General features: G+C 39.5%; 1 protein-coding gene across 1 annotated transcript in view; it reads right to left on the minus strand.

Annotated features, from left to right (window-relative positions):
* Positions 1–26974, minus strand: part of etfa (electron transfer flavoprotein subunit alpha) — a 56039-nt gene that overhangs the window by 25320 nt on the left and 3745 nt on the right. The window contains exons 2-9 of the mRNA XM_052042529.1: positions 19824–19973; positions 19381–19462; positions 15598–15680; positions 12364–12463; positions 10352–10462; positions 8573–8674; positions 7324–7392; positions 5745–5827 (exon numbers count right to left, since the gene is read on the minus strand). Coding sequence (XP_051898489.1) covers positions 5745–5827; positions 7324–7392; positions 8573–8674; positions 10352–10462; positions 12364–12463; positions 15598–15680; positions 19381–19462; positions 19824–19973 — 780 coding nt within the window. The remainder of the gene's footprint in view (positions 1–5744; positions 5828–7323; positions 7393–8572; positions 8675–10351; positions 10463–12363; positions 12464–15597; positions 15681–19380; positions 19463–19823; positions 19974–26974) is intronic.

Consider the following 26974-nt stretch of genomic DNA (forward strand, 5'->3'; position numbering starts at 1 on the left):
AGGTACTAGAAGCAAGCCACTGCTAGTTATTCAGGCTCGAGTGAGATGTTAACTCAATCAGACATGTTCACACTTTGTGGGTAAATGACAATATACAAACAGATGCACTCTGCCACACACTCGCTTATATTTACAGGCTACCTTATGCCATCTGCTAATTCAAACTATCACTGAGTAAACAATATTTTCCCAATTGTGCTTTGAAAAGCAACGAGAGCCCCCTCTGTACTCCACGGGAGTACCAGTGTGGTTTCATGTGCTCTGAACTTGTAATGGAACCTAATCCCACAAGCTACAACAAAGGTACAATGCTACAAACTCTGAGTCAGGCAGATAGCATTTAATTAAGGTCGAGCAGTACAAATCAATTCAACCTAACGCTTTGCAATCCAGAAATTCAAGAATATTTAGGAGAAGAAACTGCCATAGACAGTTAGTACTTAGTAACCACTAAAAAGGTTAAACATCCTAAGTCAGCTCCTTCATCTTCATGGCAGCTTAATCTCAGCCACGACTTATTGGTGTTCCAAAAAAGATTATACAAGATCAGAGCTACAAAAAAAAACTACATTCCAGGATACAAATTCTCAAGACAAGAGAAAGACTTGGAAACTCAGTACGTCATTTGCAAGGGAATATTTTCCAATGTGCTATTTTTATGCTTTCAGTCAAACATTACTATGCTCTTTATTCTTGTCTACAATTTAAATGGTTAAAGGTAAACTAAAGAGAATAATACCATGATAATGGCCCAAGAATGACATTTTTTGATATATTAATTAAGATCTGTTCAGTTATCTTATTCTTACTATATTTTATACAATTTATTCTAAGCAGTTATGCATTCTGTAAGTACTAAAAGCACCTGTTGTATGACATGCTAGAGATACAGGCTGTGATTTATGGCAATAAAAGGAGCTAGCAGATTATACGAGAAGTATTATAGTCATTGCAAGGTTAAAGCCCATACGTCTACTTATATGTGGCTGCAATTAACAATATACCACAACATGTTTGAGAATTGATTAAAATTCCAGTTTAGACAAACTAGCATCCAGTTTCCCATAAACAATAATCTTTTAGGTTGACAGCTCTGGGAGGGCTTCAAAAAAAGCACACACCAAAGAAAAGCTTAAGCATTAAGGAAGAGGAAATCTTTCCACATTGGGGGCAAACTACTTTTATTCAATTTATCTCTTTTCATGCTACCAGGATTTTTCCATCAAGAACTAGAGGGCACGCATTTATGGTGAGAGAGGAGAGATTTAATAGGAACTTGAGGGGCAACTTCTTCACCCAGAGGGTAGTCCGTATATGGAATGAGTTGCCAGAGGAAATGGTTGAGCAGCTACATTAACAGAGTTTAAATGTTAGTTAGATAGGTACATGGATCTGAAAGGTTTAGAGGGATATGGGCCAAATGCAGGCAAATGAGACTAGCTTAGGTGGGCATCTTGGTTGGCATGGACCAAGTGGGCCAAAGGGTCTGTTTCTGTGCTGTATGACTATGACTTTCGGAGGAAAACAATGAAAATACTTGATAATGCAAAGACCCATGTGGCCAAATTGTGCATCTGGGAAGACACACGTTTCACCAATTTTTGTTTATTGCAAATTGAGCAATTCCTTGTAAAAAAAATCTTTGTAAGAATTATCCTATAGATTAGCCACTTACCACACAAGGCTAATTAGAAATTTAAATGTGACATTTCTGATTAGCAAGTAAAATTGAGCAACAGACACAAACATTTACCGTCCACTTTTAATAATTAATATACCCAATCTACACATCTTTAATTTTGTCATGCATTTGTTGGTGAAGTGCCCAACTGCATCACAAGAGCTTTACTTCCTTGGATACTGAATGGAATATACTTGACAACCCAGAAAATGTATTCACTTCATGAATTATCTTGCCACCTCCCCATTTATTAGCAAAATTCTAGTTTCACTTGCAAGTTTCCATTGCTCCGATGTGTAGGGATATAATGGCTTCTGGCCCTGGGACATCAGTATCATATCTAGAGCCAAGCGCTATGTTAGATGCAACTCCCTCACATGTTGAAGGGTAAGTTAGATAAGATGATGACAGAAGAGGGAACAGAAGGATGTGCCAACCAGGTTAGATGAGCGACAAGGGCAGAAAACATAATTCCCTGAAAGTGGCGTCACAGGTAGACAGGGTCGTAAAGAAGGCTTTTGGCATCCTGGCATTCATAAATCAAAGTATTGAGTATAGGAACTGGGATGTTATAGTGAGGTTGTATGAGACATTGGTGAGGCCAAATTTGGAGTATTGTGTGCAGTTCTGGTCACCTAACTATAGGAAGGATATCAGTAAGATTGAAAGAGTGCAGAAAAGATTTTCTAGAATGTTGCTGGGTCCTCAGGAGTTGAGTTACAGGGAAAGATTGAACAGGTTAGGACTTTATTCCTTGGAGTGTAGAAGAATGAGGGGAGATTTGATAGAGGTTTACAAAATCATGAGGGGTATAGACAGAGTAAATGCGAGTAGGCTCCTTCCACCTAGATAAGTACGAGAGGACATGGCTTTAGGGTGAAAGGGGAAACGTTTGGGGGAACATTAGGGGGAACTCCTTCACTCAGAGAGTGGTGGGAGGGTGGAACGGGCTGCCCTCTGACGTGGTAAATGTGGGCTCACTCTTAAGTTTTAAGAATAAATTGGATAAATATATGGATGGGAGAGGTCTGGAGGATTATGAACTGGGTGCAGGTCAATGGGACTAGCAGAATAAAGTTTCAGCACAGACTAGAAGGATCGAATGGCCTGTTTTCTGTGCTATAGTGTTCTATGGTTCCAATATAAAACCACCAATATGGACCAGCTGGGCCAAATGCCCGTGCTGAAAATTCACAAGATTTTAGAAGCATTAGAGGTTAGTATAGGGCTTTCACAGACCTTGCTTAAATGGTCTTAGACCGCTCCAATTTCTCAATAATCTTCCAGCATGGAGAGGAGCCCCATGTCTAAGCATCTACATACTGCAAGCTTGCCTCATCAGAATTAGACTCACAGCAAGACCGGGTACATCAAAAGTAGTCAGTTGTAAATACATCAAAAATTGGAAGCTATAATGCAACAAAATCAAGTGTCTGGATTAAAGCACAACCATTCAGTTTTCTATTTAATTTTCAGTAAGAGCAGCTTGGTAAGAGCAGGCACGGTATAGCGTAGCGGTTAGCGTAACGCTATTACAGCACCAGTGACCCAGGTTCAATTCCAGTCACTGTCTGTAAGGAGTTTATACGTTCTCCCCATGTCTGCGCGGGTTTCCTCCAGGTGCTCCGGTTTCCTCCCACATTCCAAAGACATACAGGTTAGGAAGTTGTGGGCATGCCATGTTGGCGCAGGAAGCGTGGCGACACCTGTGGGCTGCCCCCAGAACACTACGCAAAAAATGCAATTCACTGTGTGTTTCGATGTACACGTGACTAATAAAGGTGTCTTATTAAAATAAATTGGCAGCCCATTCTATGGGTTAATTCACGTTTTGAACCAGAGTCATCGGGTGTTTTACCACTTGTTGCAGGTTTAACATATGGCATGAAAATTGGTTGGGGAAAAAATAACAGAATCATATTCAAATAATGCACACAAATAAATTCCATTCAGAGAACAACATGACTGCACTTACGCCTGCTTCATCGGGCACTTCAGCGCTTAGAGGCTGTGTGTATTCTCAGGACACATTACTTATGTGCACTTATGGGTCTCACTAACCATTGAGAGCTTTGGCTGAGCCACAGAAAACATGTGCAATGCTCCTTAGTGAAGTTCTGTAATGTCCAATATCCTTTAATGGAAGCTTAAGTGAAAGATACTAAAATAGTTCCATCAGAATGTTTAAGCCATTAACCCTTTTGAGTACATACACCATTTTGTGAATAAAATCTACACTGAATATTTCATTTAAATATAATACTGAACTGTGCCTAAGGAAAATTACAAAATACTATTCAAGTCAGTCCATTGATGTAAATAGCACAGAGCCCCACACATTGCATACTATTGAAATCCAACAGTATTAGTTCCAACATGGAATTCACTTTCACTACTAGTTTATTTATTATTTATCTTTCACCATTTTAGGAAATATTCTGGAGTTTAAAAAATCTTAAGTTCTAGTGAGTTCCCAAATAAAATTCATTATTTAAAAAACAGACTCTGAACTCAATTGCAAAAATAAATTCCTCCAACTTTTCTGGTTAAATTTCATGTAAAGTTGTGACATTTACAAGAAACACATTTTTGAGCAATAACTAATTTCTAAAGTAAGGCAAACAGATCAGCCTCAGGTTAACTATATACCCAAAATGACTTACAACTTCAGCCTTCTCACTATCCAAGTTCTCTTATTTTGCTAGAAGCACAATTTTAACTACTTATCCGCAACAGCTCATCTAAAACAAGGCAAAGAAGGGTTGCAGCAATAAGTTATGTATTATGACAAGATTGGAAATTAGGATAAAGAGTTAGGAAATTGGGGCTCAAATATGCAAGTTCATGCACAGCATTTTGAGGAATTAAATTAAAATTATGTTGGCATTAATTCACATGCAGTATATATTTGGCAAACAGAAATAAGTTCAAGTATGGAAAAATATCCTTGATCAATGTTGCTACCTCACATTTATATTTTGACAAGATTAGCAACCAGACAAACACAATAAAACAGATCATTTTAAAGCAAGCACCTGACCTTCTAAGTCTTTGCTACACACTGGGAGGCTCGTACCCCTGATTTCTGAATTAATAGAACTACCGCATCCTGGTCATTTTGTTGGAGTAAAACATTTTATCTTTAGGGATTTAAAATACCAAATCAAAATACCCAGGTGCATAAAGGCACAATTTGCTCACGCAGTAAATGCTTTCTAGTATGTAGATTTATCATTAAATTAGCAATTAATGGCAGAATACACGCAACTAATTGTCTTTACACTCCCAAGACATTTCCTTTGTATTCACAATACAGGGACTCGGTTTAATTTATTCCCTTAAACATTATTGTACTAATTGCAAACACAGGTGACCTTTAACATGAGGAGGAAGTAAGAGTTTAAAATAAAATCTATGATTTCTATACAGCTGATGTTAGGAGAAAAAATGTAAAGCAGATACTGGGAAAACCTGGGTGATGGTATTAACAAGCAATGACAATAGGAGACTGAAATAAATAATCCCACTTAAGGAACTGACTGCCTAGATACTTGGAGAGCAATGCCCAAACTGAAGCCAAGGATCACCATGTACTCCTATCACTGGTTGAGGTTACTCCACCTTGTCACTCCTTTCAAGTTGTGCCACAAATCCCATCAACTAATTGGAACTAATTCACCATTTATGTATTTAAGTAGAAACATGACAGCTCACAATCCATGAAACTATCGGACCCTACAAAGAGTTCAGAGTTTATAGCACTTTTTGTATCAAAGTGTCATCAACTGCTAGAGTGCCAGATGTGTCTGCCTTGCCTAATGTAAATGTACTTTTGAAGCAACCAAGCATACATATTCAAAACTTTTAGCTTCATCAGCTGTCATTCAACAAAGGAAAATCCTGGTTCTGATTCTGAATCTGATTTATATACAGACTGAGAATTGTATGCACCCATTTTGGCTTTAATGTTATTCCACTAAGGCACCAACCTTTTAGTCATTACAACCTAGCAGCTAAAACCGTTAAGAGAACAGAGCAACTTCAGGTCAAGTAGTATACTTACGGGTGCTACGATCTTTCCAGTCTGTCCAACTTGTAAATCATTGGGCACAAATCCTGCATCCACCGCAGCTCGAGAAGCACCAACTGCAGCAGGTAGGAAAAATAGTATTGACAGTTATATTATTACAGACCTTGCAGGAAATTATAAAACTGAACGAATGATTTTAAAAATGCAAGGTTCTTTATGGTCTTAAAGATCTTAATTTTATGCATTTAACAGATAGTAATCAGAACACACTCCCAAAGACCTAGCTCAAAAATTCAGGATTTTTAAAAATTAAACCCTTGTTAATATACTTATAATGTCAATCATACATTTTGCTTTAAAAGTGTAACTTTCAAATGCATCTATTGTGCATAAACTACTAACTAATGACATTTGTTCATGGATGTGTAACTGAATATACAAGTCAGTGATGAACCCAAGGTAACTTAGAAGTTCAGATTACGAAAAATACAGGGGCAATGGAAAACTTTGAATGTGCAAGGATTATTGTCATAACCAATCCAATTGCAATTCATAATACAAACTAAATGTAAGTGCATTTTCCTAAAGATTTTTTTAGGAATCTAAAATGGCAAACAAAAATAAAACTGAATAACTCAAGCCCTGAAGTCCTGGTGTAAGTTTCAAATTCAGATTTAAAGCTGAAACATCGAAATCACAATGAGTTCATTCAATAACTAGAAATGAATTCAAAATTAATTCTCAAAATGATGGTTTATGATATGAGGTGGATACTCCTCTCTCCAACACTTGAATCTGAAGTGTTATCTGTGAGCTCAAAGCAGAAAACAATATACAAAATTCCTTTAGCTTAAACCAGCAGACAATACCAGCATTACTTTTTAATCAAAAGTGCTGAAATCAGTCAATCTCCTATGAAGTTACACACAAAGTCAAGATGAAGTGTTATTTTCCAATAGAGAGCAAGAAGATAATTACTCCAGATGTGCAGACAAATCCAATGTCAGTTCCCAAGTCATACCTTTAAGCTTCATGTATTCATGTTATAAATTCCCATGTCTACAGTTGCAATGGAAACTGGCTACAAATTTGACACACTACAGTTATGCTCCCTCACCAGAGATGCACTACAGAACTAATTGGGAGTACATAAATGCATCCTGATAAATTTACAGAGGTAATCCACACTGTAGATATCTTCCAAGTTTATAAATGAAAACGTTGGTAAAGAAAAGCCACACCATTTTCATGGTACAGGAATCAGTACACCAAAGTTATGTGCCATCAAAGGCTTCAAGGTTTGTTTACTATCAGAGGGAGTTGCTACAGTCCCTTTTGCAGGCTAAACAAGTTGCTATGTTGATACAGCAGTGGAAGCAGTCCAAGGTTCAGCCCAACTGGAGGATTATGCAACTTTAAAAGATTTGGAAAATTACCTGACCTCCTAGTTTTCACCAAGATAACTGAGATCAAGACATCACACAAGGGATTATTTTCCCCAATAAATGTTAAAATAAGAGGGAATACCCAATAACTCTGGAGAAACAGTACAAACCAAAAACAAATTCCTTCCATCTACAAGAATGAAAGGGCCATCAAAGTAAGCACTCACCAGCAGCATGTAACTTATCAGCCAAGTCATACAATAACTTGAAGTTGTCTCCACTTTTTAATCCTCGGCCTAATAAGCAAAACAAAATAAACCATTTAAAGTGCATTTGCAGTAAGCGTAAACAGTATACACAGAGAAGATTTCACTTAGCGCAATAGCTAGCAAGAAGTCCAGAAAGAATCTGACAGACCTTTCCTTTTTTTTTCCCTCTTAAAGCTGTTATTATCTAGGATTTTCAACAATAAATCACATTTTGTTTCCTTGATGTTGGTCCATTAATTGAGCTATTTGATTAAATTTATTGGAGTAAATACATGACCAGGTTGTGCAAATTTATAACCATTAGTGCTACCATTCCTTTAGCATTGCCAAGCTGAATCAAATAATCTGGCAGCAAGCAAGACAAAACACAAGCAACAGCCACAAAACTATAGACAAAAAACAATGTTTCAGTAAGACCCTCCAAGGAAAGGAAGCAGCCACGTTGCCTGAGTTAGCCTTTGCACACCATTCCATGTGATACTAAGGTACTTCAGAGTTCCTTTCTAAGATGCTCAATTGCAAAAAGATCTACTGGTGGCATTAAATACAGCCACACCACATTGAAACTGGCCTACAGTAACAAAAACAATGACATTTTAAAACCATTCATTCCAACCTGTTTATTAATTTAATATACAAAAAATTCAGAAAATGCTGAAGATATTCAACAGGTCAATCAGCATCTGTGGAGAAAGGTTAAGAGGCTGAAACCTTTGCTTCTCTCTCCACAGAAGCTACACAAAATACTTACGACATTTTTGGCTTTTATTTCAAACTACCAATATTCAAATATATTGCATTATCCAATTATTCATTTGTTATTTTGCAGGGGGAAAGATATGAAGATTAAAAAAAAACTATGGATTGCATTCACATGCTTTGCTTTTATTCATATTTATTTTGCTAAACTAATTGATCCAAGTGTTGCCAAATCCAAAGCCATCTCATCCAAGCATTGGGAAAACAAGAGTCAGGCAATAGAAGGGCAGGGAAGAATGAAATTTTACAAAAGACCAGCACCTGAGATAACAGTTTCATTGATAATTATAGTTTAAACATTTTTGTGATGCAGATCCAATGTTTGTTCTTGCAACTTGTGTAACCCTTGACTTCATTAAAAGGTTAAAAATTCAGCCTGAAATATCTCCCACCTCAGGTAAAAACTGCAATCAAGGCTAAAATATTGGACACAACGTCAACAACTTACCCCCAGATATAACAATTTTGGCACTGGTTAGCTCTGGACGGTCACTTTTAGACAAAGTTTGTCCCGCCCAATCAGACAATCCAGCTGCAGGTGGGGCTGGTACTAAACAAAAATAAAGCAAGAGGACAAAGATTACTTTTGGAAAGAAAACCAAAATTAAAACTGTAGATGCCAGAAGTCTGAGATAAAAACAGAAAATGCTAGGAATGCTCAGCAGGTCAGGCAGCATCTGTGGAAAGAGAAACAATGATTCAGGGGCTGAGACCATTGAAAGGAAAGCACAGAATGTATTGCTTGATGTTATTTAAAAAAAATCTTTAGCAGAAAGCAACTTTGTTAGGACGAAGTCTGGTCAGAGCACAAGAATGGCAGCTGTGAACCAAATAATGTACCCTGATCACCACTCGTCAGTGGTTGTTTAGGGTATTCAAAACAAAGAAATACAAATCTGGTGAACTCTGTTGAACTGGTAAAGACAGCACTAATGCACTGTGCTGTCAGTCCACAGTCTGCCCTCAATTTAGGCTTGAGTGCATAAAATTCAGACTCATTACTTTCTCAGTATTCAGCTGCTGCAAATAAAGGCTGATCCAGTAAATACCCCAAGTGTTTTCTCCTATCTATGCACTAGTTTCTCCACGTAGAAAAGAACATAGAACCCTTGGTTATGGAGACATCTGTAGCCCTCAATGTTGCACTGACTACAGACTGCTAATCATGCGGAGCCTTAAAAACAGCAGCTGAGCTTACTGGTGAATTGCTTGTCGGTTACAACACAAGACTGTAGTCATTTCTTAAAATAAGCCTGAATAGGAACTCCCACCTGTGTAAGCGTGAGAATTGTTATGCTCTACAAATTACCAACAGAATGTAACTTTTACTTTCTCTATTGTTAGCAAGAGTCTGGTCAGAATTGCTATTGCTAGTAATCCAAGATCGACTAAGGCAGTTCTTTAGAATTGCCATTCTAAACCATTCCATTTTAACCCATTAAAATGAATTTTGATTCTGTTGATAGCCCCTTATTTTATTTTTACTTCACTAATGCACCATCACTTCAAGAGCCAATCAAGCTCTGCCCAGGTCAGAGGATCACAGACTTGCCTCCCATTCAAATGGGCCAAAAAGAATTAATGAGACTATTCAAAGTAGAGGGGGATGTTTTTCCCCAATATTCTGGACAATATCTTTGTCAGCCAATAACACCCAAATAAATGAGTTACCTGGTCAACATAATTCCAGTTGATGAGACTTAGTCAAGTGGCTGCCCAGTTTGACTGCATCAAAAAAGTTCTCTCCACACATTAAATTCAGCACTCGTGTACAACTGTTATTGTGTAAACAAGATGATGGCAATGTTAGCAGTAAGAGAGACCTATACAGGGTGAACAGGAACAACCCATGTCACTTAGCAAAGGTGGTCAATACCTAGGCAACATGCATTTTAGTTAATCAACAGAATTAGAGGGAAGCATTTTTTTCACCTAAATACTTGGAGGGGAGGGGGAGCCAGGAGTGGAACTTGCTGTTCAAAAGGGTAGGGAAGGCAGAAATCTTCACCACATTTGAAAGATAATTGGATAAGCATTTGAAGAATTGTAACCTACAGGGACAAGAACTCGAAAGTAGCTAGCATAGACACAACGGACCAAATGGCCAGTTTTGTTCTACAAACTTTTCTGACTCTACAGGAGTCAGGAAACCAGCTTAGTCAAACCTAAACACAAGTTTGCAGCCAGAAGTGTTATAGCAATACTTATTAGTCTTAAGAGTATTTACCTTCTTCGGAATGTGCATCTCCTCCATTCATAGAAGCAGCTTCAAAAGCTGTCGCTCGCACAGAGAACACTTTTACTTCGTCACTGGACTTCACTGTGCACAGAGCATTTCCTATAAGTAACCATGAATTAAGAAAAAAAATGCTAAGACTTTAAGGTGAACTTTGGAGGTCTGGACTTTCTCAAACACCTTTGGCTAATTTTGTAGCTACCATTAGTGTCAAACACATGTTTTGGATTACATCAGAGTATACGTTTCTTAATAGAAAGAATCTAGCTCACATCCAAAACTCCAATCGACGCATAAATTCAAAGCAAACTAATTTAAGCCACGAGGCATAACACAGAAAGCAAAACAATAATGCTGCACACGGAATCCGCTGGATTCACAGAGTATGTATCACATATACCTTTGAAATTATTTCAAATTGCCAACAATAGATTTAGATTTGCTAATGTAAAAAAAAATCAACCTTGGCTACTTAGGTCCAGGAGAACAAGCATACACATTTTCTCTCACATAAAGGACATACTCTTTTAGCCCCTGCCCCCCCCACCATATACACATTCATCTGTGGCAGGGCCACCAATCACTGAACAAAATACAATCCCTTCAACCAATTGAAAAAGTTTGGCCATCTAAGAACACTTCTGCATTCCACTGCTCTACATTATCTTGCATAGCTCCATCACTCATGATTTACTGCCTTCTGATAGTATTCCAGTTACATGTATTGAATTCAAAAACCAAGCTTGCAAACTATATTTCTAGTCATGAACTACTTCAATTTGAAATGAAAAACACATTCCAAGCCTGTGCAACATAACTTGTTCAACTTATCCAAATAAAGCAGCACCTTATTTGAGGCAGCACAGTGCTAAGCCACCTCACAAGATTGTATGCTTCCAGAGGAAGGTACGTTACAAAGCTGCCTATGAACAAAGGCATTATGCTTTGACATGGTACTGAAAAACTAAACCATTCAATGCCTTTTGGCAAAAACTCAGTTACTACCAGCCACCCACCCTTCTCGACTCCACCCCCACTTGGGTTGCTCTCTCTGGCTCAGTCCAACCGTACAGAATGTGACCTGGACCACTCCACCCCCTTCCCAACATTCAGGCATCTGATGGGACTGCCCACAGAACCCGTGACATCACCACCTTACACGCGAGGTTCAGTTCTTCTAATAATATCACTAAACATCAAGCTCCACCAATTTCAACTGCATTCAGGCTCTCTCACTCATGTCCTAATGTATAACAAATCCCCTAACCTGACTCTCTCACCCACATCCTATCACATAACAAGTCCCCCAATCTAGTCAACTTCAGCTCCACATACACTAATCCATTCATCTTTAAATCTCCACATTACAGGTTTGCTCCACTTTTAAGCTTACATCCTAACTCTCAGCCACCACCTTTATGAAATACACTCCACGTGCCACTTTCCCCACACCAGATCATTACTAGATCCCTCAAGTATTGCTGCCACACATCATAAATCTGCCCTTGCTTTTTTCCTCCTCATGCTCAAGTGCCTGCTCCAAAGCCACTGCTTTAATCTTGCCTTCTGTTCCATCTCCTAAAACCCCAGTTCCTAATCTGGTGGCCAAATACCTCCAACACTTCAATGCCTTAGCTGAGCCAGTGAATATTGCGGGTGCAAGTTGTTGTAGCAAATGAGATATGTAACACATCTGCTTGCTTTTGACAATGGAAGTAACTACTGATAACAGCTCGCATGTTCCATACAAGGCATTGCTTCAATCAAAAGCAAAATAAAAGATTTAGTGTAGCAGATGGAAGAAATGTAACAATAAAACCTTAAGTGGATTCTTCTTTGGTTCCAAGCCAGATTCTAGTGAATTATAGAAAAGAATACAAATGGCTCTTGGGGTATTTCAAGAAACAAGTTAGGTTGTATCTTCAGTGAAAAGACAAATTAACTCTTATATCAATAATTTTCTTATACCATCAAGCTGGTGTCAGGTTCCTTCATGTTCCTACCTGCATAGATGGTTCTGACAAATGTGTCAGGGGCTTTAATTTCAATGATATCAGAGATGGCAGCAACATCAAGTTTTGCAGCTATTCTAGGTACAAGATTCTGCAAACAAATGGAAAGACATGAACTCTTCTGTACAAAGTAAACATGTTTATTTTTAAGAAGTCAAACCAATTATTTTTATGATGCTTTATATGTAGGTTCTTTAGTCAGATTTATCCACATCAAAATTTCCCAGGTATCTAGGTGATAAAACAATTAGATACTCAACATCCGGTAACCAGTCCCCTCTGTCTCTCCACCCCCCCCCCCCCCCTTCTTTTTCCTCCTGATCCCTCTGGCCCCATCACCCTCTCGCTTTCCCCTCTCCCACAGTCCATCACCAACACATTCGTCCCATTGGTTCCCCTCCCTACTTCCTTCCCTTTATTCTATGGTCCACTGTCCTCTCCTATCAGATTCCATCCTCTTCAGCCCTTTGTCACTTCCACCTATCACATTCCAGCTTCTTACATCATTCCCGCTCTCCTCTCTCCCTCATCTGCCTATCACCCCTTCACCTAGATCCACCTATCACCCACCAGCTCTTGCTCCGCCCCTGTCCACCTTTTCATATTGACTATCTCCCCTCTTCCTTTCCAGTCCTAATGAAGGGTCTCGACCCAAAACCAACTGTCCATTTCCCTCCATAAATGCTGCCTGACTTGCTGAGTTCCTCCAGCTCCTTAGTGTGTTGAACCAGATAATAATACAAGTTTCTAACAGACAGAAGATAGCAAACCATTATCAGATTCAGTTTTACACTCCACTTCTCTGTTACAGTAATTAGTGATTACTGTAATAAATTAGCTGGGGATTCACTGCATGATTTAATGGGATTTGCTGAACACAAACATGGCACCCAATTTACTCATATAACAGTGCCCTTTTTTTCTTCTTCTCTCTGCTTAAAATGTTTTGTTGCTTCTTGATGCTCAGTAGACATCTGGCAAGCTGCCTTGAATGATTCTTTTCACTTACCATGGCTGCTCTTTGAAATTCTAAAGAAGAGCTGGTGTATGGACATTCAAAACTAAAGCCCACACAGACATGGTATTTTTATTTACAGTTAGAACCATAGAACAATACAGCACAGAAAACATGCCATTCGACCCTTCTATGTGCCGATTCAGTTTTACACTATATTCACAAAAGATGGCACTTGTTTTTTTTCCTGATATTCATTTGCCTTTTTATATTCTTAAAAGAAAACACATTCTGATCCCTGCTGCTTACCACGTGTTATACTAGGGATGTCAGTCACAAAACAACAATTAGTGAGAAAAGTCAGATAATTACAATCTTGCTGGGAAACATAGAAGATAGTAGAATGCAGCCCAGAGAAAAGAGCAGAACTAATTAAATAAAACAGAACTTATGACATATAATACACTGTGTAATGCACTGTAATTCAATTGAGATGCCATTAAGCCATTGACCTGACAGCTCCAAAACAATATGAAGGATTGCAGGGGAAGCTCAGGAAGTGTTATAGCAATTTGGGTCCCTGTTAAAGGACTAGAGAGCATTATCAACCACTTACAACATTAAACTTCTCATCAAAGAGCAAGTGGACACTTTCCTGCAGATTATAATTTCCAAATATTTTCAGAATCACAATGATACACCCCAGAACACTATTATTTGGACAATCAGCCCTGTGTTAGCTGTTCAATAGAACTCTATAATTAATCTTATCCTCTGCTCTTTTCCCTTTGTCCTTCTTTCCCCATAAAGGCATTGCATCAAAATCTCTTTTGAAAGTCACTATTAAATGTGCCTCCATCACCCTCTCAGGCAGCACATTCCAAATCCCATACACATTGGATTAATTGAATTCAAACCTGGTGTCCAATTTAACTCCATAATGGATACATAACATTGGGGATCCAAAGTTATTTGAACATAACCAGCAAGTTTTACTTAAAAACAATTAGACTACACAGGAAATATTTTCAGGGAATAGATTAAAATATATTCAGTTACCTGCCTTAATAATTCTTAGTCAAAGCTAACATTTAATGCAAAATATATCACGTACATTGCTTCAACATTATTAAGCAAATGCTGAACAGTGTGACCTTCCATAATGAAAAATTCCCCTATTAAAACAAAATATTAATCGGTCTGCTTCTCTTTCTAATGTTCGGTGGCTCAACTGATTATACCAATGAATTATATTTACACACATTATTAGATCCAATTTGTGCACAGTTAATTGGTTGCCACAAGTGACTAGGTTTAAGAGTGCTGCAAGTGATCTCGACAACCCTGGTAAGATGAACTAAAAAAAATCAATGAATATACTAAATACAGCAACATTAACCAATCATTTAATATATTTTGCACAGCAATTTGCACACCTATGTAGAATAGACCTTAACTCTGCGGGGATCTAAATCCAAAACAAGATCTTAACCAAAGAACTATGGAGTAAATTAGTCCAACACCCCTACTGGGGAGGAAAAAAAAACAAAAAAAACTACAGATGGTTAACTACAGAACTACCCTTCTTCAGGACCCTGAAGTCCTTCTTCAGGTCCTGACCCCAGACGTTGACCGTCTGTTTTTCTCCACAGCTCCTCCAGCATTTTGTTGTTTTATGTTATCATACTTCACTAACAAGCTAGTATGACCTGAAATTCTGAATAAACTGGTTTTAAAAGAACCAATAATGTTGCATCCAGAGAGTAATTAAAATGTGAAACCTTTTGTATAACAATTGAGACAAGCACCATTAATGAGATTTAAGGGTAATCCAGATACACAAGACAGAAAGGAACAAAAGGTCTGTGCTGGATGACTCTTAATTTCAGAATGCAGATTCAGTAAGAAGAAAATAAGGAGCAGTGGGAAGAAGAATGGTGGCTGGAGACGTGTATGAAGCATTAAAACCAACATGGGTCGGTTCACTTGAAATCACCCATTATGACCACTTTGATCAGTCTGCACTAAAATGGACTTTGTTTTTTGTTCTAATTGTGTTCTTTCTTGCAAAAATAGTGTAAAATTTATGCTTAATTTATGTTTTTCTTGTGAACGTTGCTTATATGATGCTCTGTGCCTGTGATGCTGCTGCAAGTAAGTTTTTAATTGCACCTGTGCACACATAGATTTGTGCATATGACAATAAACTCTACTTTGTCTTTGCGCTGTATACTCCATGCGATGTTTTATTGCCAGTATTTAAAACTCACCTTTCCAAAGGCAGAGGCCCCTGCACATATGTGTGTGAATTTAAATTGTTTTTGTGTAGCCAGAACCAATGGCGTCAGTTCCTCTGCAAATGATACAGAAAACGGAACATTAAGGATACACATGAACAGGCTGAAAAGAATCTGTATTAGTAAAAAGAATAACAATGAACCCCAGTTAACATAAACCACCAAGTGAAACATGAAATGTTCACAAAGAACTAGGGGCTCGCACATGCCTGTACATCTTAAATGTCCTTCTCGTCTTCCACTTATTTGGTTCCTATCCCTTCTTCCACTGCTGTTGTAGAGTTTTCCCATACACCTACTAGTGACATGGTGGAGAGATTTATTACTCAAATGCACAGCACGTGTTATCACTGGTTTGTTTTTAATTATGTTATTTCACATCCAATAATAGGGACAGTGTTTGAAGCTACAAAAACACATGTTAATGATACAGCTAGAGCACAAATAGTCAACATCACAAGAAAATAGTAGAATGACGAATATCCTCTCACACCAATAATATCTAAAGGCCATTTATAAAAGACTTCAAGAGCGAAACTCTGCCTCAAATTCTTCATGAACAGCTTGGCTGAAATCTATAAGCAACATGTTAGTACTTAAACACTAAAATGCTTAATAATCCTTTCACTGCCACCACTGAGTTGAAGTCTGCCTCCCACAGACTACACCCTTCTTCTAATTCCAATAATAGCACATGACAGAGAATATTATTCTAGTCAGACACTTTTCTTAAAAACACAAAAAAAAGCACACGAGGTACGGGAAGAGATTGCTGGAACTGGCTGAGGTTGTTACATCTTTGCTGGTCACAAGTGAGGTACCAGATGATTGGAGAGCTGCGAATGTGGCTCCCCCTTTTCAAAGGCAGCAGTGAATAGCATGGCAATTACAGACACAAGTGCTTAACATCAGTGGTAGAGAAGTTATCGAAAAAAATTCAAATTAATGATTACTTGGAAAGGCAGCTCAGGTAGATTACATGGTTAAGAAAGCATATGATACTCTGGGCTTCATTAGTCAGGGCATTGAATACAAGAGTAGGGAGGTCATGTTCCAACATTATAAAATAATTGTCAGGCCTCAGCTTGAGTACTACGTCACCACACTGTAGGAAGAATATGATGGATATGGAGAAGGTGCAGAAGAGATTTACTAGGATGCTGCCTGGGATGGACTCTTTTAGGAAAGACTAGGTATCTGAAGCAGAGGAGGTTAAGAGGGGACATGACTGAGATATATAAAACTATGAGGGGTATAGATAGCGTAGAATAAACTAGACAATATAGAATTAGGGTAAGGGGCAAGAGGGGATCTGATTGGGACTTTTTCCACCAAGAAGTTAATATACCTACTGGAATGAGTGGTGGAAGCAGAGTGGCTGAGAGTATTTAAGAAGCATCTAAATAAGCAGGAATCACAGAGGCACAGAAGGCTACAGGTCAAGTCTTGGAAGATGGGATTAATATGGTTGGGTTCCCACTGGTTGGCATGGATGTGGTGGGCCAAATGGCCTACTTCCATGATGTTTGACTCTATGACTGCATACAAATCCACTCTCAAACAGTTATTTACTAAGCTTTTATTTTTGGTGGAAAGGTTAATTACTGCACTGTAAATTGGGTTTACTTTTTATATATATGATAAAACAGAAAATGCTGGAAATACTCAGCAAGTCAGGCAGCATCTGTGGAAAGAGAGAGCTATCATTTCAGGTCGAAGACCCTTCGTCGGAACGGGGTGAGAGTGAAAACAAGAGAATCCTGATGAAGGGTCCCCACCCAAAACATCAACTGTCCATTTCCCTCCATAGATGCTGCCTGACCAGCTGAGTTCCTCCAGCTCCTTTGCGTGTTGCTCCAGATTTCCAGCATCTGCAGCCTCTTGTGTTTCCAAGGCTGAAAACAAATTAGTTTTAAGTTGCAGAGGGATGGAAAGGGCAAAGGGAATATCTCTGACAAGGTGGGGTTAAACTGTAAACATCATCATCCAGTTGATGGGTTAATGGGTACAGTTAGAGAGAGAGAAAATCTGAACAAAGAAACATAAAAGCTATGAACTAAGGACAGTTAGAGAACAGGAACACATTAACTCCGTTTCTCTTTCTACAGTTGCTCTGTGGCCCACTGAATGTGTCCGGAACTTTGTTTTTATTTCTGCAGTTGTTTGATTTTCTTTTAATATTTTACATGTTAAATGCTATATCCAGAAAGGGGAAGGAGGGAATAACTTGTTTAAACTAAAACATTTGTAATCTCCAGGTTCAGGCCAAGTAAATTTTGAACTTTGTTGTGGTTAAATTCAAAATAACCTGCAATCAAAATGCAAAAATCTGCAGATGCTAGAAATCTGAAATAAAACAGAAAATGTTATAAATGGTCAGTAGGTCAAGCGGCATCTGTGGAAAGAGAAATAATGTTTCAACTCACCAATCTTGGATGAGTTCTGATGAAAGGCCATCACTGACGCAAAACATTAATATCCCCACAGATGCTGCTGGATCTGCTGAGCATATCAAGCATTTTCTACGTTTCTTTAAACCCAAAATAGAGTTCCTTAGACATCTGAGTTTTAAGGACTCGATCAATGCTCCCCTTCAAATCCATTTTCTCCAATAAAACAGATGATGTTTGCAACTATTGCCCAGTAACTTAATAAGAAGACCAATTAAAAATTGGCATTTTTTGAGAAATACTAAACACTCTGGCAAGATACACAAATTATACTCTACACATGGAAAGGTGATCAGTACAACCACTTGGTTTTTAAATAAAATCACATTAACCAGCATAGACTCAATAAACCACATGGCTTCCTTCAGTACCATACTAATTTTATGATCCAAACATTACTTTCCTCGATAAAAAACATATCTACTTTAGTCAACAACATGGGCAGCACTGTTAGTGCTGTATAGAACATAGAACAGTACAGAACAATACAGGCCCTTCAGCCCACAATGTTGTGCTGACCTTTAAACCTCGCCTAAGACTATCTAACCGCTTCCTCCCACATATCCCTCTATTTTAAATTCCTCCATATGCTTATCTAGTAATCTTTTGAATTTGACCAATGTACCTGCCTCCACCACCACCCCAGGCAGTGCATTCCATGCCCCAACCACTCTCTGGGTAAAAAACCTTCCTCTGATATCTCCCTTGAACTTCCCATACATTACCTTAAAGCCATGCCCTCTTGTATTGAACATTGGTGCCCTGGGAAAGAGGCGCTGGCTGTCTACTCTATCTATTCCTCTCAATATTTTGTACAATATTTTGTATCCTCACAGCTCCAGGGACCTCAGTTCAAATCTGACCTCAGGTGTTGTCAGTATGGACTTTGCACATTCTACCTACGAGTTTCAACCAGTAGCTCCAGTTTCTAAAGATGTGCCAGTGGGTTAATTGGCTACCGTAGAATCATAAAGTCATACAGTGCAGAAACAGGCCCTTTGAGCCACCGTGTCCACGCCAGCCATCAAGTACCCATCTGTAGTAATCCCATTTCACAGTACTTGGCCGCTAGCCTTTATGCTCATACAAATATTTCTTGTATGTAAATTATCTCTACACTAAGTGGCAAAAGAATCAAAAAGGGATTTGATAAGCATGTGAAGGAGAATAGGTTGCATTGGGTACAGGGGAAACCAGGAGAAGGAGAATGAGACATGTGATTGCTCTACTGAGATGCAGCATGGACCTAACGAACCAAATGACCTCCCTCTGTGTCACAGTAAGTAGGTAAATCAAACTTGCCCACCTGGTAGGAAACCTTTGAATATATCATTCTGTGCCACTAAAATCTTCTTTACCCCTTGCACTTTGCTGACCTCCTCCACCACCTGTAAGAATTAAGCAAACATTGGCTTTGAACAAAATCTCAGAGAAATAATGCAGGAAACGCAAGAGAAACACAAAGAAACCTCTGACTTATATCAACGGCAGCACTAAAGTGCAGAAATTAGCTCCATTTTTCCATCTGACCTTTTTATAGTCATGCCTTTAAACATGCATTTTTGACTGAGACCTTTGATTCAGTGCCAATTATCATTGAGGTACCATCAAATGTTTTATTAAACGTGTAATATAAATGCAATTTGTGTGGAGGTCAATAAAGTACTACAGACATGAATGTACAACATCACAATGATTTTGAACCAGATGTATATTTAAACATTATAAGTTATGGCAAACACTTCTTACCTGGCTACAGTCTGTTCCAGCGACCAGGCAGGTTACATCTCCACCCAGCTGTTTCGCAGCTGTAATGGCATTGAGGGTAATTGGGGTCAGCTTCTTATTATTGTGCTCTGCTAGCACAAGGGTGCTCTGAAGTCGCTGCAAATGGCAGATCTGCAAAATAAGAAAATAATTTCTTAGAAATTCTGTCAGTTCTGTTTCTAGTTAATAGAAAAATAAATTCTACAAAGTTAAGCGATGGTAGTGAGGAACATGTTTCTTTAATTCATTCATGCAATGCAAGGGTCGCTGGCAAGGCCAACATTTATCACCCATTGCTAATTTCTCTTACGATAATAGTGAGTCACCTTCTTGAACTTCCATACCTTTTGTTTGTTAGGTACAGGGTTCCAGAATTCTGACCACATGATGATGAAGAAACGTAACACATGCCAAGTCAAGATGGTTTGTGACTAGGAGGGAACCTCAATTAGTGTTGATCCCATGCACCTCCTGCACATTCTCCAGGTTACTAGATTGTGGACTTCAGATGGCTACTGCACTGTGTCCCGTAGTTGATGACAATTCTCATATTTTGCAATTATCACTAAGCATCCCAACTTCTGACATGATGAAAGATATTCATGAACCAGCCAAGTATGTTTACACCCAGGACCCTGCTTAGGTAAACTTCTGCAAACGTCCTGGGGCTGAAATAATTAACCTCCAACAACCACAAACATCTTCATGATTCCATTAAGAAACGTGACTTCCCTTCTATCCCCATTGACACAAACTTTACCAGGACTGCTTGATACAATGCTTGGTCAATGCTGCCTTGATATCAATAGTAGGCACTCTTACCAAGCTTCTGAAATTCAGCCTTTCTGTCCATCTTTGGACAAAGGTAGTAATGACACCTGGGGTTTAGTGGTCCCAGTACAACCCAAACTGAACACAGGTGAGCAGGTTATTAGTGCTTAACTACACCTTGATACCATTGCTAACACCTTCCTTCACGTGGTTGATGATGAGAGCAGAATAGTGGAGCAGTAATTAGCTGGACTGGATACAGCCTGCTTTTACTAGACAAGAAATGCCGGGATTATCTTCCATACTATTGTGGATGCATTTTAACTATCCTGTAACAACTTGTGTAGAGGCATGGTTAGTTTAGTTCATCACTCTTCAGAACTCCAGCTGGGATGCTGCTCGGCCCCAGAGCCTTTGCTGCATCTACTGCACTCAGCCATTTGTTGATATAAACTGGGAATAAGTTAGTGGCTGTTGCCTTCTGCGATAGTGAGAAACTCAAGAGGAAGCAGAAATGGATCATTCAGTCAGCACATCTAGTGAAGAAACATTTTAACCTTGCCTTTTGGATTCTTCCTGGACTCCACCAACGTGAGGTCAAGAGTCATAGAGTTAGAAGCACAGAAACAAGCCCTTTGGCCCAAATGATCCACACCGACCAAGATGCCACATCCAAGCCAGTCCCATTTGCCAACATATGGCCCATAATATTCTAAACCTTTCCAATCCATGTACCTGTCCAACTGTCTTTTAAAAGTTGTTATTGTACCTGCCTCAACCACTTCTTCTGGCAGCTCATTCCACATACATACCACCCTTTGTATAAAAAAGTTGCCTCTCAAGTTCCTACTTAATCTTTCCCCTCTCACCTTAAACTTATGCCCCCTAGTCCTTGATTCCTGAGCCCTGGGAAAAAGACTGTGTATTCACTCTATCTATGCCCCTCATGATTTTATAAGGGATGTTCACAGACCCTTCCCCTCCAGCTAGTCGTTTAACTGTCCATTACCATTCATGACTGGATGTGGCAGGAATGTAAAACCATGACCTGATATGTTTGTTGTGAAATTGTGTAGCTCTGTCTGTGGCATATTGGTTCCATGGCTTAGCATGCACCGAGTCCAGTGCTGTAGCTTCACCAGGTTGACACCTCATTTTTATATTGTCCCTACAATACACTTCAACATCTCTCAGTGAACCAGGGTTAGCTCATTAGCATGAAGGCATTATAAAGCAAGGTTACAGCTGTGGTGGCATTTTACTTGCTTTATTAGCCTTATGCCGACTGTCGGCAGGTCGTGCTGCACATAGACACAAACTGCTTCATTACCTGGGCAGCACAGTGAAGCAGTTAGTTGAACTATCTCTCATAGTTCCAGCGACCCAGATTCAATCCTGACCTCTGGTGTTGTCCGTGTACAGTTTACAAATTCTTCCAGCGACCACTGGTTTCCTTCCTGGTGCTCAAGCTTCCCCCTCATCCCAAAGATGTGCGGGTTGGTAGGTTAACTGGTCACTGTAAATTTCCCTGGTGTGCAGGGAGAGGTAGAATCTAGGGAGAGTTGATGGGAATATGGGGAGAATAAGAAAGGGATCAGCATGAGTACTTGATGGTTGATGCAGATTCAATGGGCTGAAGGACCTGTTTCTTTACTGTATGACTCTTTAGGAATCGTAAATGTTGAACACTACAGTGAAATTCATGGCCCCAATAGTAGTTTCACATAGCTGAGGCTTTAAGATGTTAGTGTATTTTCTATAAAAAGATACAAAAAAGTAAAAGACAAATTTTTATTGTAAGAGAAAAATATTGTTCAGGGTATTGGGAAAAATTCTTCTATTCTTTTCCAAGTAGAGCCATGGAATCTTTACCATTGATTTTAAAGGACCCCAGTGTGGAATCCCACACAAAATACAAAAAATATTCAAGGTCAGTATTTGAGTAAACATTAGCTCTCATTGTCAGCATCAAGTTTCAGGTGTTGTTGAGACAATACTTTATGTCATTATCAACACCAATTCCCAGTAATGTTTATGCACAAGGACATTCAGGATAAATGATTAATGATTGCTGAATCATTACTGCAGTTGTGAAGTGACCTGCAATTCATTACTTCAGCTTTTCCTGATAATTACCTGGTGTGCATTCCTTCCCAATTCAAACACTGTGTGCAATTATCCCATGACATTTAACTCTGTAAACATAATGTTACCACATGTCAAAAATCACCTGATACAGTGACATCAGTTCAAATGATGCAATTGATTGTGGGACTCTGTGGCCCATTACTATCTCAATACAGCATAGGAAAGAACAGTAATTCTAAAAGTAACAAAGTGGGAGAAAGAGTAACCAGAAGTAGAATTCCCTACCTGTAAAAAGAAATCTTTCCAGCATAAATGCATGATTTACTTTTAAAACAGTGTTACACCTGGTGCTGGAGACTCGAGTCCATCCTACAACACAACATCATGTTTGTGCCTGCTCTTTGAATGAGATACCTAGTTAGTTCCACTACCCCAATCTTTCCTCCAAGACCGGCAAATTTTTCTGTTTTAAGCTTTCAACCTTTTTAATAGTTACAATTGAAACTGGTTCCTACATCCTTTCCGGCAATAGATTACAAAAAAAATTCCAACATCTCCAGGAACTTTTGCCTATTACTTTAAACCAGGATTCTTTGGTTATCAAAACTCTTTGTCAGTGAAATTCAAAACAGAACCCTTCACACTCTTGAATATCACCTACATCTTGTTCAAACCATTTCAACTATAAGACGACTAACTCCAGCTTCTCTCATCCGTCACATAATTAAGTTTGTAATATCTGATTTAATTCTACTAATTCCCTTCTGTACTCTCCAAGGTCCTGATATCTTAAAGGTGGAATGCAAAGCAGGACAGGGAGATTCATAGATTACCCAATGAACCACAGCTGGAAGACCTAACCAGTGATTCATAAGGAATTAGCATTTAAAAAGGTAACACTAATGATTGATCTGTACAGGAATGTAAAGGGTTGCACTGTTTTATTATTGTATATAGTTTGTCTTTTATTATGAATCAAGTTTATTTTGGATAAAAAAATATTAGCATTTTATGAAGTCTACAGCAGTAAGCATCCCAGAGTCAAAAAAAATTGCTTGATCTTTGACATCCTTCAATATGTCTAAAGACTGGCCTATAGGTTGCTATCCATGAGCTCAGACTGCTCTCAAGTTCTTCAATGGTCAGTGTAATCACAGTCACACAGTAGGAAATGCAATAGCCAAATTTGCACATGGCAGGTTCTGAAATACAACAACATAGCAATAAGCAGATAATTCCAGGAACAATTCCAATGTTCTTCTTCGAAGCAACATCATGAAATCTTTTACATCCACCCAAGAGCTGTTAGTTATGATCACATCCAAAACTACTCTGGCCCTGGCTTACACTGGAATTATTCTTGGACATAGCCCATTAATACTATCAATGAATGAGTTCTGGAGAATGATTCCTCCAGAATGAATCAAGACTATGAAGAATGGGAAAAATGTTAGTGGTAGGACCTCAGACTGCACTCTTAATGAGGTGTTTAAAGCTTCTCTTTCCAAAAAGAAAATGTTAGGTGGCATAACAAGTTTAAGAACTTGTTTACATAGAACATTACAGCACAGTACAGGCCTTTTGGCCCACGATGTTGTGCCAACATTTTATCCTGCTCTAAGATCTATCTAACCCTTCCCTCCCACATAGCCCTCCATTTTTCTATCATTCATGTGTCTAAGAGTCTCTTAAATGTCTCTAATGTATCTACCTCCACCACCACTGCCAGCAGTGCGTTCCACGCACCCACCACTCTCTCTGTAAAAAAAAACCTTGCCTCCAACATCCACTCTATACCTTCCTCTGATCACCTTAAAATTACACCCCCTCATGTGAGCCACTGGGAAAAGTCTCTGACTGTTCACAAGATCACAAGACAAGGGAGCAGAAGCAGGCCATTCGGCCCATCGAGTCTGCTCCAAGGAAAAGGGAAAAAGAAATGGGGTGGGAAAAAAAGAAAAAAGAAAAGAGAAAGAAAAGAAAAAAAAAACTATTCTAATCCCATTTTCCAGCCTTATCCCCATATCCCTTGATACCCTGACTATTTAGATATCTGTCTATCTCCTCCTTGAACACCCCCACTGATCTGGCCTCCACTGCTGTGCGTGGCAAGGAGTTCCACAATTTCACCACCCGATGTTCACTCGATCTATGCCTCTTATCATCTTGTACACCTCTATCAAATCACCTCTCATCCTCCTTCGCTCCAAAGAGAAAAGCCCTAGCTCGCTCAATCTATCCTCGTAAGATTTGCTCCCCAATACAGGCAGCATCCTAGTAAATCTCCTCTGCACCCTCTCTAAAGCTTCCACATCCTTCCTATAGTGAGGCGACCAGAACTGAACACAATACTCCAAGTGTGGTCTAACCAGAGTTTATAGAGCTGCAACATTACCTGGAGGCTCTTGAACTCAATACCCTGACAAATGAAGACCAACACACCATACGCCTTCTTAACAACCCTATCAACCTGCTCAGCAACCTTGAGGGATCTATGGACATGGAAGCCAAGATCCCTCCTGGGGTTCCTCCATTAACCTTGTATTCTGCCTTCAAATTCGCTCTTCCAAAGTGTATCACTTCACACTTATCTGGGTTGAACTCCATCTGCCACTTCTCAGCCCATCTATGTCCTGCTGTAACCTACAGCAACCTTCTACACTATCCACAACACCACCTACCTTTGTGTCATCTGCAAACTTACTAACCCACCCTTCCACATCCTCATCCAAGTCATTTAAAAAATTCACAAAGAGCGGGGGTCCCAGAACAGATCCCTGCAGAACACCACTGGTCACCAATCTCCAGTCAGAATACGCTCTATCTACAACCACCCTCTGTCTTCCATGGGCAAGCCAATTCTGAATCCACACAGCCAAGTTTCCCTGAATCCCATGCCTACTGACTTTCTGAATGAGCCTTCCATGAGGAAGCTTATCAAATGCCTTACTGAAATCCAAGTACACCACATCCACTGCTCGACCTTCATCAATGTGCTTTGTCACATCCTCAAAGAATTCAATCAGGCTCATGACGCACGACCTGCCCCTCACAAAGTCATGCTGACTGTCCCTAATCAGCCTATGCTTCTCCAAATGCCCATAAATCCTGTCTCTAAGAATCTTCTCCAGTAATTTGCCCACCATTGAAGTAAGACTCACTGGTCTGTAATTCCCAGAGTTGTTCCTATTCCCTTTCTTGAACAAAGGAACAACATTTGCCACCCTCCAATCATCTGGCACTACTTCTGTGGCCAGTGAGGACGCAAAGATCATCGCCAAAGGTGCAGCAATCTTTTCCCTCACTTCTCATAATAACCTTGGATATATCCCGTCCAGCCCTGGTGACATCTACCCTAATGTTTTTCCAAAAGTTCCAGCACATCCTTTTTCCTCACGTCGACATGCCCTAGCATATCAGCCTGTTTTACACCATCCTCACAAACGTCAAGGTCTCTCTCCCTCTGGTGAATACTGAAGCAAGATATTCATTAAGGACCTTCCCTACCTCTTCCGACTCCAGGCATATGTTTCCTCTTTTATCTCTGATTGGTCGTACCCTCACTCTAGTCATCTTCCTATTCTTCACATACGTGTGGAACGCCTTGGGGTTTTCCTTAATCCTACTCGCCAAGGCCTTCTCATGCCCCCTTCTAGCTCTCCTAAGTCCATTCTTAAACTCCCTCCTGGCTACCTTGAAACTCTCCAGAGCCCTGACTGATCCTCGCTTTCTAAACCTTTCACTTCTTTCTTCCACTTGACAAAATGTTCTACGTCTCTTGTCAACCATGGTTCCTTCACTCTACCATCCTTACCCTGCCTCAATGGGACAAACCTATCCAGAACCCTGTGCAAGTACTCCCTAAACAACCTCCACATTTCTGTTGTGCACTTCCCCAAGAACATCTGTTCCCAATTTACGCTCCCAAGTTCTGGCCTAATAGCATCAAAATTCCTCCTCCGCCAATTAAATACTTTCCCATATCATCTGCTCCTATCCCTCTCCAAGGCTACAGTAAAGGTCAAGGAGTTATGGTCACTGTCCCCAAAATGCCCTCCCACCAAGAGATCTGAAACCTGATCAGGCTCATTGCCTAGTACCAGGTCCAGTATGGCCTCTCCTCTAGTCGGCCTGTCCACATACTGTGTCAGGAATCCTTCCTGGACTCATCTAAAAAACTCTGCCCCACTTATCCCGTTTACACTAAGTAGGTGCCAATCAATATTAGGGAAGTTGAAATCACCCATGACAACAACCCTGTTATTTTTGCACTT

This window comes from Pristis pectinata, chromosome 32 (assembly GCF_009764475.1).
Source record: "Pristis pectinata isolate sPriPec2 chromosome 32, sPriPec2.1.pri, whole genome shotgun sequence".
Lineage (NCBI taxonomy): Eukaryota > Metazoa > Chordata > Chondrichthyes > Rhinopristiformes > Pristidae > Pristis > Pristis pectinata.